Genomic DNA, 16,222 nt, shown 5'->3' on the forward strand with positions numbered 1-16,222 from the left:
TTGACTTGTGATTTCCAAAGGGATATGAATTTAATGGTAACTGCTACAGATCCAATCCTATAACTGGTGATCTGCTCCAATTTCATCCACTGCCTGCTGAAATCAAGGGAGCTTTATAGATGTTTAAAAGAACTTTGGGTAATGCCCAGAGAATAGATTTACACTCGAATGTTTGAAAACCTTACGTGATTATGCTATCTAGAAAGACAACTAGCTTTAATGTGTAATTATTTCCATGCTAGAGAATTGGCCAAAAATATGTAATAGTAGTTTACTATGAATTCTATATAATAGCTCATCAGCTTTTGTAAACCAGCACTGCTCCACGGAAAATGAGTATTGATGTACTGATTTACATAATTATGGATTTGTAGCCTTTAGATTTCTTGAGTAATTTCTACAGGAACATTTCTAGAATCTTAATATATGTGCTTCTGTGTGACTTTTTCCAGTGTTTTGAGAGGTCCTACCAGTTATCAAATCTAAGTTTGAACTGTGATTGAGAGTAAATGCATGGCCTTTCAGCACTACCACTTGCTATTGGATGAAGAAATGAACCATTCAAAGAATAGACAAGAGAGGCAGGGTATGAACTTTTAGGATGTTCTTTAACTGCCAAGTCCTACAGAGTAAACAGATTGCTGCCAAGATGTTGATAGAGCATGTCATCCATTTGCTGACTGGTCTTCTACAAGTTGTATTCATAGCTTTTCACTGAAAACTGGTGTCTTATGAACTATGGAAAAATACCAGGCTGAGCTTTATCCTGCTGCAGCTCTTTATCTTCTAGCCATCAAGGAAATGAGGACAATGGTTAAGACAATGGTTCCAGCAATTCCACCAGCTGTCATTCCCAGGATGCTCCCATGGACCTGTCTTGACTGACACCTCTCACCGATAAAGAAGAAGGCTTGTCCTGATGGGCACCTGGGAAAATAAAGTACAGATTCACATGGATCAGGACTTTTGTCCTGCTTTATAGTCCCACCTCAAGGTCCTCACGCTCTCTGTCCTGGATGGGCAGGTCCCATTAGAGCAGTTCATGTCACAACATCCCCACCTTGTTTGGAGGCTTTTTACATCCCCTGGAAGCACCACAGAATGGAGTTTCTTTTCCTCCCCTTATGGCTGCTGGTAGAAACCAGTCACTGCAGTGAAGTGTTTAGTTCCTACTGTTCCTTTGCAAACCTAGTGGCTCAGACCTCTGAGGTCTGTAGCTCTGAATATTTATTAGCTGCATCATTTGGTTCAGAAGAAAGTCAAGGCAAGCAGGGAGGAGGTCCGTGGTACCTGCAGCTTGCTTTCCCTTTCACATTCACACAGACCCCGTCATTCTGGCAAGGGTTTGGGTCACACGGGTCTTGCAGATAAGGCAGCCGGTCTTGAACGGGCTCCATATCCTGGGCTGCTCTCTTCTGCCTTTCAAGAATGAGGCCTTCCATGAAGGCAGATTGTTCCCGTTTGACAGGGACTTCAGTGTTATTGAGGTGAATTAGATCTTTTAAAAAAGGAAAGAGAGGAGAAAGACATCAGATAACAGTAGGGATGCTATATGTAGTATTCTTCATACCAGGGGCTCACAGGGTGCTTGTGGACCAGCGGCTACTCCTTGTCCATTTTCCCTTTACAGAGCTCTTGCTGTACCACAGCGAGTTCTGCATATTTAAAGCACAAGATAGAAAACAATACTGAAATTATGGTAACTAGTTAGATAAATCAGTGGTATTCTGTACTTAGAAAAATTATGCCAAGTGTGGCTGTTCTGTTTGAAAATAAACACCATGAGGAAGGCCTTTTAGTATGTTCAATGCTTAGAAATGGACATAGCTACTGGTTAGGGTGCTTAAAGATATCTATGAAGTTAATCTTTAGTAAATCATTGCCATTTAGATTCCTCTGAATTCACAATCACTTTAGTCAACATCACCCATCTGAAGCTAAGACACAGAAGTGCTTTTAAAAGCTGATACCCATTAGAAGATGACTCAGAGACAGGTGGCAATAGTTACTTGAATGTATGAAAAGAGATAGAAAGGATCACCCATTTGTTTTTGTAAGAAGAATCAGGAAGAAGGTCTTTACCATTAAATTCTGCAAAAATAATCAAGTCATCATTTTTCAGGAAGCTTCTCCGTCTCATCTGTCTGTGGGATATGAAGTTAGTCCACCCCCATGAAACACTTCTATAACAATTGCACGAGGCATCAAATTTTCCAGCAATTGATGGTTTCTCCCATATTATGGTTCCATTAGCATCTGCAAAGAGAATATGAGTGATGAATAAGAACCACAAAGTTCTGCAGCTGGAAGTATGACATGACTTTTTTCTGCATTACAGTGTTAAAGAGGATTTATGCTGTAAAATCAAGTTCAGAGCTGAAATGCCCAAACTAATCACAGAGGAATGACAAATTATGGGTGCCAGCAGATGTTTAGATGTGGTCTGCATGAGGACTCCTAGTCTATGTGAGGGCACTGAAATTCCACAAATCCCCTTTCATTGAGGATTAGCCAAATTCAAGTTACCTCCTTGTTGTCACCAGCTAAGAGCTCCCTCCTGTGTAGGGACACTCCCTCTTCAGTTTTTAAGTACCTGTGGTTTAGAGTGTCATGGATTTTGTTCATTGCTATGGTTCTGTTAAACACAGTCATACCTAAGGTTTAAAACCTCCTACTGAAAGAGTGTGTACTAAACTTCCACTGGAAAAAAGTAAAGAGGGATGGAGATTCATCCCTAGTATTTTATTCTGTACCAAACCCAGTATTGTCCTGTTGTTCTTATTTCTTTAAATTAACACATCCATGGAAAATCCTAGGGCTGGATGTGGAACTACAGTGCTACATGCTATATAAACCTGGAGTTAAAAGGTAGTCCCTTTCATAACCTGCAGTGTACACCCAGCCAAGTAAGACAGGCTTCAAATGCTGCAAACTGATCTCACAGGTATTTTCAATTTTGTTTTTTTCTTAAATACAGCTACAGTGTGAATGTTGTGCATTCAGACCATGTATGTTCAAGTTAACCAAGCCTCCAAAATGCAGTTTTAACTTCAATTATTGTTGATTTAGTAATGGAATACAGCACCCTGCTGGCGTTGCACCATCCTGTGGTGATATGTCACCTACCATAATGGGCAAACCACAGGTAGAATGGGAATTTCCAGCTCTTAGGAGAACTCTGTATTTAGAGACAAACTCAGATATCCCAGGGATTGTTCATAATAACACCAACCTTCCATGCATCACTTTCCACATGAGATGATCTTTCACAGACAGGAATTCTGAGTCATTGACAGGAAAGTGCCCCAGATTGGGAAATGTAGCCAAAATTGCCAAACTCTGAGCCCTACACTCAGCCCTCTGACTCAGATTCCTTGGTTTTCATTTTCATCCTTCCTCCAGGCAGACCCCACTTACCTGAGTTAAGATGGTCTTTGCTTGTGGTGAAGCTTTTGCTTGAGGACATCCTTTTCAAGACATCAGGGTCCTGGTCCAGCACTGTGAGTACAGCTTGGCGGTTCAGAGCTGGCCACTCCAGGACACCATCGTTCTCTCCACTGCACAAGTGAAAGGCAACCCGAGTGTAGCCACTGATGCTGGAGTGGGGATGCAAACTTATGCCAAACCCATAACCCTCGGGGCTATAAAACCGAGGGCTTTGAATAACATCACTTGATGTGTTTTTGAGGATTTGGCTGAAATTCCGAATGACCCACACAGCTGTGGGACAGGGGATCTCTGTCAGTGTGACATCATCGATAGCAATCCCACCAGTTGAAGAGCTGGAGTTGCCCTTTAGTCCTTGGAAGAGGTAGCGGAACTTATTCTGAGCGTTGAGGGTTACGTGGGCAATTTTCCAGTTATAGTCATTATCCGCTTTGGTAAAAGGAAAGCAAAACATTGCCATCAGCATGACTAGTGATGTTATGAAGCAGCTTATTCCTAGCCACCCATTCCAGCTGCATTTTTAGACAACTAGACCTCTCACAGAGTCCTGAAGGCTAGAGATCTTACGTTGGTATAGTGATTATAGTATACTCACATTGCATTATCAGCTAAATGCTTTGGACACATTGTATTAGGAACCCAAAGTGGGAATTCGGTTCACATTTCCAAAACTACACATGTTTTTTATATTTCCAACCATATAAAAATCAGGCTGGGATTCTTATTGATTGCAGATGAGCATAGGTATTTACATCTGAACAGCTCGCTGTTAGATCATATAACAGCCAGTGGAGATCTAGTCAATTATCTCCAGTAGAGTTTGGGGTCCCACACACTCACTAAGTGTAACATAACATTATTAGGAACATGGTGAATTCTGCTGTGGAACACCTAAATTACATTATTACAACCCACAGTTTCACTGCTAAATGCCCTCACGTAATACCAAAATCCTTAGCCGAATTGCAAGATATTCTGGTAGCTTTGGGAAAATCTTTTGATTTCTGAGCCAATCCACTGCATTCATGGACTCAGTAAGATGACTTTTCCTCCCCTAATATTCTACATATTCCTCATATTTCCAGAATTACCTTGAAAGGTTTGAATTTTCCTCATCTTGCGAACATTTCCAGTGCCATCATCCTCTTTAAGCCAGATGACCAGCTTGTCAGAAAGGCTTCCTGTCATCTTATAGAAGAACTGGAGGCACTGCTGAGTTCTCTTTGGATAAAGGATTCGAGACTCTAGGACTGCCACCTCACCTGCCTTGCCAGAGCTGGTGTTGAAGTACATGAAATAGCCAGCATCTGTGAAGAAAGTGCAGAGTGTCACTGCCTCTTTCCAGATTTCCTACCAGCTGTGTGGTGTAAATTTGTCATTTCAACTCCACTCTTTTAGTAGGCATAAGTACAGTACTTAACTATACTTATGTGCTTAACTGTACTTATGAATAGTAGAGGAAATGGTTTGTGATAACCATCCAAGACAGACCAGGATAAGAACAGGACTAGTAGTTGAGCGTATATATGGAACTCATTGCTGGCAGCTTACGTTAGTTTTGCATTAGTTAGTTTGGAAGTAGGATGCCTCAGGAAGAGGCATGTCAGAGATATGAGACGGAGGATTCAGTGCTGACTGCAAGTAACTAGTAGACATAGTTTTTTTCCTGATTTATACTGAAGTTAATCTAAAGATGAGAGCTTAGAGATCATATTCTATATTACCTTGTAAAGAGTAAGATAATTTCTTATCAGTGATAAAGATAACAAAAAAGGGTTGGACACAAAACTAGCAGTGTCCTGACCTTGAACATGAAGAAGCTCTTTTTTTACAGCTTGCCCGAAGACATTTCAAAACTCAGCTTCTCAGTTTGGGGAAATTATTTAAGAACTCCTGCTCTTTTAGTTTAATTTCCCACTAACATTTTCTGAAGCGTTCTTTACTTTAGATTTGAAGTGTCACCTTTATCCTTATATTTACAAGGGATTCACCGTTTGCACACATATCTTATCTTGGTATCACATGAACTTGTCAAGCCTTATCTGTATTCTGTTGCTTTTTAGTTATTCATTATCATCTACAATTAAATTAACAAGTGAAATTCTTTTAGCTGTTGTGTGAAAGCTTCCACTGTTGGGGGCTGGTTCCTTGGACTCTTGTCTAGGGCATCATCAGTTAAACCTACAGCTCCATAAACGCAGTACAGCCTCCTGCATGGTTAGTGGAGCTGTTCCAGCTGTTTCTCATGTTCGCTCTAACCATGTCAGGGGAATATTCTCCGTTACCTGCCACACGGTAGCAATGCTTTGAACTCATACCCATAGAAACCTTGCCAAAGATACCCAATTGCTTTATGCACATGTATGACACTTCACCCTAAGTTAAATTTATGTTAAATTTAAGTGTGTTAAATACAAGTATGATCACTGTTGCTCCAAGTGAGAAACAGGGCTGTGAGCCTTATTAAGGTGCCTAACTTTGTTGTTGAACTTATTACGGCATCAAACCCTCAAATGGTCTAGACTCTACCTCTTTTTAGGTAACAAAATCAAGTAAAGGCAACATTAAGCATCTATGGCAATTAGAATATGGCCTTAGCAGTCATCAGCATAAGGATACAGGGGTCAAATCCAGAGCCAGGCTGCAAGCTCCTCTCTAAATGTTAGGCTGTACGTTCCCTCCTTCAGTTTAGTCAGTAATAAGTCAAAAACCCAAGACATCAAAACTGTTTGGGCAAAATATGGTCCATCAGTGTTAGAAACCTAAAATTTGCCCCCACTTGAGATGACTGCAGAACCAGTTCTCCAAAAATGTCTAAATTCCTGGTGGAGTCAATGACCCTTTGAAGGAGTCCAAGGGGAGAGGCACTCCCTACTCATGCAATTCATTTAGACACCCTGCAGATCCAGAGACACCTACCCCTCTCCATTAACTCTTCAGATAAATTTGATACTTATTTTGTACCGAGTCACTAGATGATAAAGCATAAGTGCAGGCTAAGTGCTTACTTCAGACAGATTGGATTTTACCTGATCATCTCAAACAAGTCAGCTGAATTATTTTTTATTTGCAATTATACTATATGGGGGGGAAAAGGAGAGAAAGGATTAAAAAATGCAGATGAGGGTTAGGAGCATGAACTTCTAGAAGCTGTCAGGTGGGGTTTTTGAGTTATATTGCATTCTTGGACCTGATCAACAAGTACCAGCATTATAAGAGGTTGAGGATTTGTTCTTTCCAGGGTGTGGATCACATAAGGGGAATAGTCTACTCCTGAGTGCAAGTCAAATTTTTCCTTTTTCAAAGAGTAACAAAGCACAACTGAATGTTCACTCTGTACTTAGGCGAAATTTACTACAGAATTCACATTTTTTTGGAAGTCTGTAGTAGTTTACCCTGTCTAAATAATGACAAATCAGGCCCTTGCTTTTCAGAACTGACTGTTGAGATTTAATCTTTATTCTCACTTGTAAGCAATCACCCTGCAACTGACTGGGGCCGACTCCACCCTTTCTGAGATTTTCTTCCTTTGAAAAATGGTAAAATTACCATGTGAAAAAGAAAATTATCCCTAAACTCCTATCATAAAATACTTTGCAACTTTCTTCTACCTCCAGAACCAGCTTAACTTATCATTCGCTTTGCAAACACAACATTTATGAGTGGCTCTGAGTGCTGTTTCATTCTTATCATGGGGTAACATAACTCTTACTCATACTTTGGAAGTTTCAGTAAATCCTTTTCCAGGTTATAATTCAAAGGCCTCTAGTTAATGTTGTACTTTGTCCCCTTTTATCTTGCTGGTGTGAACATTCCACTATGTTGAAAAAGCTTAATGAGAGCACAAGTGCAACTGTAAACTCACACTCACAGAACCAAGACACATGAAAAGTAAGGCTTTTTGCTTAACTAGAAACATTATAACTCTGATGTTTGCTGGGTAGTGTCTTAAATATGGTCATTTAATCCTGCGTTTTCAGAGTAGCCAGTGCTGGGTTTTCTCAAGGGTTGACTACAATGACAGGTTCAGAGAAGTTGTTAAAGACACTGTATTTAAAGCACACAGACCAGTACACGCATGCACAAGGGACCATTACCACTAACCCCTTTTCCACAGGTAAGTGTTCTGTTACTTCGTTTTACCTCTACAGCGCCCAGAAAGTGTGTGGTCTTCCTGCCCTGTAGCACTGCTCTTTTGATGGACCCAGTCTAGATCATCTCTGGTGCCCTGAATCATGCCGCAGATACTTTCAAACTCAAAAGAACACTGGTCCAAAAAAGTGTGAGTTGAAGCTGAAAAAAAATGCACACATGATTACCTCCAAAGAAGTATCTCATTAAAATTTCTGCTCTAATTTTGGGGGGTTTTGTTTACACTAGTATAGTCATCATGTAGAGAAGACAACCGACAGCAGATGTGAGCCCAAAGACTCAAAAGAGGAAATATTTGATTCCTGGAGGGATTCCCTGCATAAAGATAACAACACCTGACCACTTTGCAGAAGGTTAACAAACTCCTACACAGCAGCTGAAACACAGTGACTGATGGTGGTGGTCTTTGTGCCTGCTTGTAAGCCTTGGAGAGACAAGTCCCTTTGTGAACAGTGGTGGTGGTGTATTTAACCATTCCTCGGCTGGAGGTTATTGTTCTTCATGGCTCACTTCTCTGCTTGATGAGCATGAGCACTGTTCTTCCACTTCAAACAAAGTCCAACCAGTCACCTTAGGCCAGTTCAGCTGAGTTTGCCTGCAAGTAGATGCTTCTGTTGACAGATCCATGGGGACAATAACTTCTCACTACGATCACACGTAGTGGTAACATCTTCAACTGGCTTAGCAACCAACTACTGTGTTGGACTCTAGACTTAGCCAAGCTCAGGTGCAAAATAACCTAATTAAAACCAAATGTTGGTCAAAGAGGATAAAGTACCATTGCATTCATCTTACAAAAGCACAATGGAGCTGTCCACACACCAGCAGAACACAACCACATGTCTGAACCCCTAGGAGCAACGTGGAAGAAAAGATGTGAATGGATTGACTTTCATTGACTAATTGGAGTTTTGCAAAAGCGATGACAGTTAACAGAGCCAAAGAGACGGATGAGAAGGGAATAAATGGTTTTGGTCTCTACACCACTGGTTCTCTCCCATACCTCCTCAAGAGCACCTGAGAAGAGTTTTTGTGGTTTTAGAGACATTAGGGAGGTGAACCAGCCAGGCTCAAGTATAAACAAAGAAAGAGTTTGCCACAGTTAAATTATTACTTACTGCAGTTATACATGCGATTCAGTCTTTTCAGGTCAATGGCACTGATGTCTAGACGTTGTCCAATTATGTCATTAAATTCTGGTATCTTCGCCGTGATTGTGGGCTTGCTTTCATTTTTGTTAAATGAAAATGGTTCATAGTGCATCAATGATTCATAGTCATAGGGGGTGTTTAGATCAGTGATGTAGCTGTCATTGTACTTCAGAAAATTGTGCTCTTGGCCTGGTAAAAGAACAGAAAAGACCTTCATTTTTAGAGATTGGAAAGGAAACAGCTTTAGCACAACCCCTTGGATACAGTTTTCTGAGGCAGAATTGATATACCTGAAAGCAATTACTTTACAATAAAATATTCAAATTTAGCAAGATTTTTTTAATGAAGCCATTTGAACAACAAAGCAGTGTCTTTAGATTGCAGTTCTGCACCCTCACATGTGACTTCAGTAAGCTCAAAATCAAATATCAATGACCTGTAAAGAATGGGATATACAGGAGGTCAGATTAGATGGTCTAAGAGTAAGCACCCTGAAGGATTAAACTTAAGGATTAATGTACTCCATTCCAGAGCCTGTGAATATTGATGCAAATGTTTCCCAGGATATTAGGTCATACATGGACAAGGAAAGGCCCTGGAGCCCTCCACTCATTAAGCGGACAGGTATGACATTCTTGGAGTGCCTCCAGGTTCTGTTCTTCTTTGAAGCAAAGAATGCATTAGGAATCGGGGCGGGGGGGGGGGGGGAGGTTTTTACCCTAGATTGACAATATTGGTATGATATTTTTATTGAAATGTCTTTTGGAAACATGGTTCTCAGGGTTTCTTGGTGAAATAATTTGTCCTTACAGAAAGTTTTTCTTTATGAAGGTGTCTGCTAGGGCAGAGAGAAGGAACCATTTCACATATTTTGGTATGGAAGTAAAGAGAGATTACCAGCATCTCCAACTACAAGAAATATTTTTTGTATTTGGCAAAATACAAATATTCAGAATTTCAGAATATTTTACATTCTTTCTCCAAGAAGAAACAGCACATGACTGTGCTGGTGGATAATTACAGTTTCTCTGTGTAAAGACTGCCCTTCCCTTCTGCAAGTCCATTCTGGGCCCAAAGGTCTTCAGTCCAAGGCTTGAGATTGTATAAGAGCTTGGGATTGTTTTCTTACAGATACTCGGATTACACCTTTTATCAAAAAGGGTGAGAATCTTGATAATTAAGTGCTATCACTTTTTATAGCTGGGGAAAAAATCTTGGCAGGACACAGGAATGTGTAATGATGCTGGCTTTTAAAATCATTGCCAGGCAAAGGGTAACTTCTATGTGTTTTTAAAAGAAATAAACCATACAGCAAGGTGGCAATTTAATTAAGCTGTCTTGTGTGTTTTCTCTGAAACCTAGTAGGCTTATTAGCTTTTCTGTTAACAGCAACATGAATAGGGGATCTCTTCTCTTACTAGCCAGCTATCTGCATTGCAGTTTATGGAAATGCATTATGGCAAAAACTGCTACCATGCTATTAAATTCGGGGTTGCAGATCACTAATGCAGGAACAGATGTGCACAAACACACACACAGAGAGCACTGTCATATCAGCCTTATTTCCCTTTAGAGAAGCAGACATCTTTCAAATGGCTTCAGGAGAAGTTTTCTACTTAATGAATTTGCTTAACTGGAAAAATGAGATTTTATAGTATGGATAGAAACCTACAGAATATAGGAAATGGCTGTAATGATATCAGACCAGCCCCAGGACTCCATTCAGAATAGCATCACACTAAAGTCCAACATCTGTATCATTTTTCTGGTGTTCCAGGTTTGTGGCTACTGAATACAACATAGATAAGTTGAGAGGATTCAATGATATATTTTCTGGAGAACAAAAGAAAAAAAAAAAATTGCACAGAGACCTGTCACTGTTTTGTCAAGCTTTTCCATACCTCTGTACATCATGGAGCTCACAGTAGTACATTACAAGTACATTGTAAGACTTCTTACTTTGGAAGTAGTTAGTTACAATGCACAGCAAAAAGGGGCCCAAAGGTCAGAGTCTAGATACTATTAACATCATCCTCATCTTAATCACCATGATTCAGGATAAGACCAAGTTAGTAATAAGGTGAATTGTTTTTAGTGCTATTCCTAAGAATAAAAATAATGGTCTGCAAAATCAATATCCACATTCCATCTACTACTCAGCCTTCCCAAAAGACACTGCAAATTACAGGGTAGAGGCAAGTAGTAACGTGCAAGGCCATTCAACCTGGAGCAATTCAAACTATCAGATACTGCTCTTAGAGATCAGCAGAAATTGCTTGTACCAGCAGTTCTTATCTATCGAAAAGAGAACACAGCATGAATCTTGTTCCTTTCTGATCACTATTTTTCATGTATTTTTCACTTTTTTGCAAAGGTGGTGATTGTATAACCCTGGAGACTGAAGTGACCAGTTTGTCCACACAGAGCATGAGCAATGGCAGAGCAACTTTGCTGCACTGGCACCATCACTGACATCGCAAAGCACCACCGGGGGGAACAAGGGTTTACATTTATCTTTGCTAGCATGCCTTTCAGAACTTGTTACAGACTCCCGTTCACTCTTCTTCAAATAAGCAATCATGAAGTAGTACAGAACCAGACCTCACAGGAGATAGCTGGAGAAACTGCCTAGGGAGCAGGGGGACTGTGGAGAGTTTGCTGAAACTCATAAAGCCACTGAACCTGATGGTACTAAACCTGAAGGCAAGAACCTGCAAAGACACACTGGGCAGGAGAGAGCAGGACAGAGGTCTATTTTATGTGTCACTTCTGATCTAATCACTTTGAACCTTCTTCATGTACAAAGTAAATCTTTCCAGCTTCAGGAAAGCCTAATCTCCGAGTGTAAAAGCCTTTCAGATTTTGAAAGGACCTTTGATTAAAGAAGAGCCACCTCAAAGCTTACCATCCCAGTAAGTTTACATTTACATTACATGGCAAGAGAAAACAGACTCCTACAGAGGGGAAATGATTTGTTGAAAATCAGAGAGCAGACTAGTCCTGGAGCCAAGGGAAAATAAAGTCCTCTGACTTCCAGGTGGGGCTTCTCTTTTCTGGCCTTAGACAGTCTCTGGTCTTTGACCAGAGGAGTTGTATCGAAATCCTGCTACATCTACAGATTGATTTACAGTGGTCTCAGGTGTGGCCCAGTGTTTCTAAAATCATATCTTTAAGAAGGTCTTAAAATCTGGGAGGGAAAATTAGATACTGATGAATCTGCACTTTATAAAATCTGACTTGAAGGTCAAAACCCACCTGCAATAATTTCATCCCACCAGATTGTCACATAGTCATCCCGGTCCATCCTCGACTGCTCATGGTAAAATCCTAAAGCATGCAGGATCTCATGTTCCACAATTGCTCTGTAGTCACACCCTGCCCCAATAGAGAGGGTCTGTCCAGTCTGCAGGTCCCCCACCATGGACCAACACCTGAGAAAGAGAGTGATCTTACTGTCTGTTAAGTAGAGTTTTCTTCTCTCTCTTTAAGTTCTCAGTCTGCTCACTGGCTTTAAAGTAATATCAAAAAAGGTTTAAATATAAAAGGAGTAACATAAATCATTATTTAGATGCTGACCAGATGCCTTGATGCTCTACAAATACTCTACTCTGAAAGCATACTAAGACCCAAAAACATACACGCTATCACTTGCATGAGGCCAGCATTTTACTTACCCTCTACATTAGACAAGCTCATCCCTGATTTTTTATATCCACAGAAGTTTAGTTCTATATCAGATGCCATTTTGGCAAGAAATGTGCCAAGAAACATAGTAGATACAGAGAAGCAGTAAACTCATCAAGACAGACTGATCTTTTTTGCAATCACTTGGAATAGAGAAAAGATCGAGGAGCATTTAGAATAGCAGCATTTGGTGGTTTTTAACGCAACTATGCAATGCATTGGCCATAGGTGTGAAATTATATTTTTCTGTGAAGGCCCATCTCCTCATCCATGACTCAGCAGAAGCTGATGATGACTGAGGAGGGAAAGAGCTCCTCAGGCAATTCACTGGCAAATTTTGGGGTAGCCTGAGGGTGATGTGAGAGGCAACTGCTAAAGAGGATCTGCTTGGGCTGTAGCTTCATTTGCACATCACAAAGCAGTGGGTCGAGTTTGTTGAAGGAGCCCTGAACACACTAATGTGGGTACTGAAAACAAAGAGCTTGGGTATGGTCTTTTGAATAGCTGCTACCAGGGAGTTTCCAGTACCAGGCTCTTCAGCACCAACTTGTCAAATATCATGGTGCTTGCAGTCTTGTAAGAGAAGTGTCATGGGACATTACCCAAGGAAGAGCTGAGAGCAGACATATCAATGCCTATAGGCCTTTATGAAGTTCTGGGAAAGTGAGAAATATTCACAGCTGATACAGTGAGAAGATTGTTGTGCTTTTTTAGATGTTCTTTCAAAACATGTTTAGATGTAGGAAATAAAATAAATCTTTCCAGTTCCTGAAAACCAGAATCTCTGAGTATAAAACCCTTTCAGATTTTGAGAGGACCTTTCATTAAAGAAGAGCCATGTCAAAACAATAGCAATATTACAATAAACTGGCTTTCCACAGCTTTTTTTGACCTGTCTTCCAAAGATTTCAAAACCTAAATTCTGGCTATTCACATCCTTGCTAAGTTAAGAGGATGTACATGAGGGTTGTTTCACCCACCACTGAAATGGAAAACAACCCTAGATAGGAAAATGGAAGCAGCTGATGAAAACCCAGCAATGCTGGGATTCATCTCATCAAAGAGTAACCATCCAAACATCAGATGCCTATTCCAAACTCATCATCTAAATATCCTCTGCACTCAGTAGAGGGAGGCAGCTGCTTGCAAGCTTTGTGTCTATGAAGGTAAGATGGGCTGCTTTGTCGGTGGCCTCTTTTTTTCTGCTAACAAACTTAGACTAAACTTTTCGACTGCTGAAGTCAAATGGAATGAATTCCCAGCTGATTCTACACAGCAAAAATAAACAGAAATTGATATAACCCTTACCCGGTTTCTTTTTTAAAGAATATGTAGGTTCTCTCTCCTTCATATGGCTTGAAATCAATGCAAGACTTAAGACGGAACATTTCAAATGCCTGGAGAATTACTCCTTTGGCATTCAGATCTGGAAAACATGCATCAGGAAAGCACCTTTAACACATTGCAGATCATTCACCTGGAGAGGTAAGGTATGCACAAAGACATACACATGGGACCAAAAGAAAAATGATTGGAAAAAAAAATTACTGAATTTGATTAAATTGTGTTTTTTTAATGATAGCTGTAGAAGAAAAAAAATGTTTTTGATATAAAGAAGCTGTCTAGTTGTTAGTGAATTTTAATGTGAGAGAACCAGTTCTGAAAAAGGCAAATTTTTTATCACAGTGACTGTAGTGCAAATAAGGATTGGAGCTAAAATCTGAATAAAGTATCATCTGCATTACCTAGGTTATCACCCAGAATATAGGGAATGGGGAACTTCCATCTGTAGATCTCATTTCTTAGGGCATTTCGCTGATTTTTCTGAAAAGGGAATTAACAGCTGGTGATGCATCTGCTGTGGGGACATGGGCTGATTTGTACCAAAAATACAATTAGGACAAGTGATAGATATAAAGTTTTTAATTACTTACAGGGAGCATGATATCACCCTGGAAGAGGTCCAGTCCAGCAGCTGAAAAGTAATTTAATGAAAGATAATGTAAATGAAATATCAAATATCGAATGTATTTCACCTCATAAACCATATTGAGCTTATTTATACAAAATTAATGTCCTTAGGCATTTACAGAAAATAAAGAAGGACCAGCCTCTTTACACTGAAATATGGGGACAGGCCTGAAGGTAACAGCTATTTCTACTCAATATTTACTATTCAGCAATGTCTGCATTTTTGGTGACAGAAATCTGGTGGCCATCATTATCAAAGTCTACTTTGATAACCTCTTGCTTGCTATCAGGCAGTGGCAATAGTCACACAGTGAGACAGTGCTCTAGAGAATATAATAATATTGAGTAATGCATCAGGAAGAATATTGTACAGTGCACCATCAAAGGATATATGGAAATTTGCATTACAGGGAATAAAAAAAAAATAGAGGAAGACAGTACAGTGTGTTGTGTCTTTTCCATTTGATTTCCTTACCACTTACGTAGCTCAATAAACATCTAAGCTATTTTATACTTTGTAAAACTTTATAAAAATCATATTGAGGTGGGGGGGAAATGCTGGTGGGACTCCAGAGCCTTTCCGATTGATACAGCGTGTTACTGCCTTAACATGGTGGGTTTGTCCAAACTTCAGAAGTGAAAGACATCTGCATCCCTTGTTTACATAGGGTTACAGTCCTAGGATAGATTAATGTGTCATAGCCAGAAGAGGGTAATTCAGAGCTCACTTAATTATATTTCTCTTGTTACCATGAACTACCTGACCATCAGTCACTCACATCTTTTTTACAATACTGAAAACACATCATTTTGCTCACTATTTTTCAGGCCTTATGAGAATTTAGACATGAACTCACCTAAGTTTATGTCTGGAATGTCTTTGATTATCTCACCAGCATCATCTTCCGCTGCTGCAAGACAGACAAAACATTATGTTCACATGTGGTGGCACACAGCAAGCAGAAGAAAATGCTTCAAAACTCAAAACAGCACACAGAGCACTTACCAGCTTCACTGGAGAGGTGCCCGACCTGAAAGAGAATAAAATACAACCAGTATAAGGTATGAGATGTCTCTGGACTGAGAGGAGCCTGTAGAAATCAGATTTCTACTTACAGAGGCTGGAGTACCATAAACATAACAGAATAGAAGTGCTAGGCAGAGTGGGAAGATGCTGGAGCCCATTTTTGCGATGGAAAAAGAAGCTGGTCCCTCTCATCTCTTGCAATATATAGGGCATGCTGCTGAGCTTTCCACAGAACATCAGCCAACCAGCTTTGAACTTTCCACCTTCGTAACACTATTATAACAGCAAAATTTTCCTCCTAAATGGCACATGATGGCATTGTTGTTATCAATTACCTAAGTCCACTTTGGAGGAATGTTACAGAGAGGAATGTGATAACTTCACGTCTTCAGTGCAGCTGGTGAAAGGCCTACCCAGACTTTGTGTAAGATCTCAATCTGGCGAAAAGTTGCTGACTCCTTCCACTGTGCTTGTTAACTGTCAGCATTATGATCTCAGCTGCACAGGAGGAAAGCCACATGCTTAAGCAGAATTATTCTGGGTTTATAGCACTCCAGCGATATTAGATTTTGTCCCAGTGCTGTTCTCAATTAATAATTAACATCACATTGTAAAGATTAGAGATAAAAGAGATATGATTATGAATGCCCTGACAGTGTTTTCCCACAGCTGATGCCACCCCAGGACCAATGCCCTAGTGTACAACAGGCCACCCTCTGCCTCCAGAGACGGTCACATAGGTCAGTAGATCCTTGGCCTTCCAGCTTGATGCTCCTTTCTTTTCTGGTGG

General features: G+C 40.2%; 1 protein-coding gene across 1 annotated transcript; it reads right to left on the bottom strand.

The window, feature by feature from the left end:
- Positions 1-750: 750 nt before the first annotated feature.
- Positions 751-15,590, bottom strand: MEP1A (meprin A, alpha (PABA peptide hydrolase)). The gene is made up of 14 exons (XM_010584282.1): positions 15,522-15,590; positions 15,412-15,436; positions 15,263-15,307; positions 14,369-14,409; positions 14,180-14,258; positions 13,743-13,860; positions 12,006-12,181; positions 8,718-8,939; positions 7,591-7,740; positions 4,539-4,754; positions 3,409-3,876; positions 2,083-2,256; positions 1,291-1,498; positions 751-927 (listed from the first exon to the last, which is right to left on the bottom strand). The coding sequence occupies exons 1-14, from the start codon at positions 15,588-15,590 to the stop codon at positions 780-782; spliced, it is 2,139 nt and encodes a 712-aa protein (XP_010582584.1). The 3' UTR covers positions 751-779.
- Between the last annotated feature and the right edge of the window lie 632 nt (positions 15,591-16,222).

This window comes from Haliaeetus leucocephalus, unplaced genomic scaffold (assembly GCF_000737465.1).
Source record: "Haliaeetus leucocephalus isolate CR32 unplaced genomic scaffold, Haliaeetus_leucocephalus-4.0 Scaffold964, whole genome shotgun sequence".
Taxonomy (NCBI): Eukaryota; Metazoa; Chordata; class Aves; order Accipitriformes; family Accipitridae; genus Haliaeetus; species Haliaeetus leucocephalus.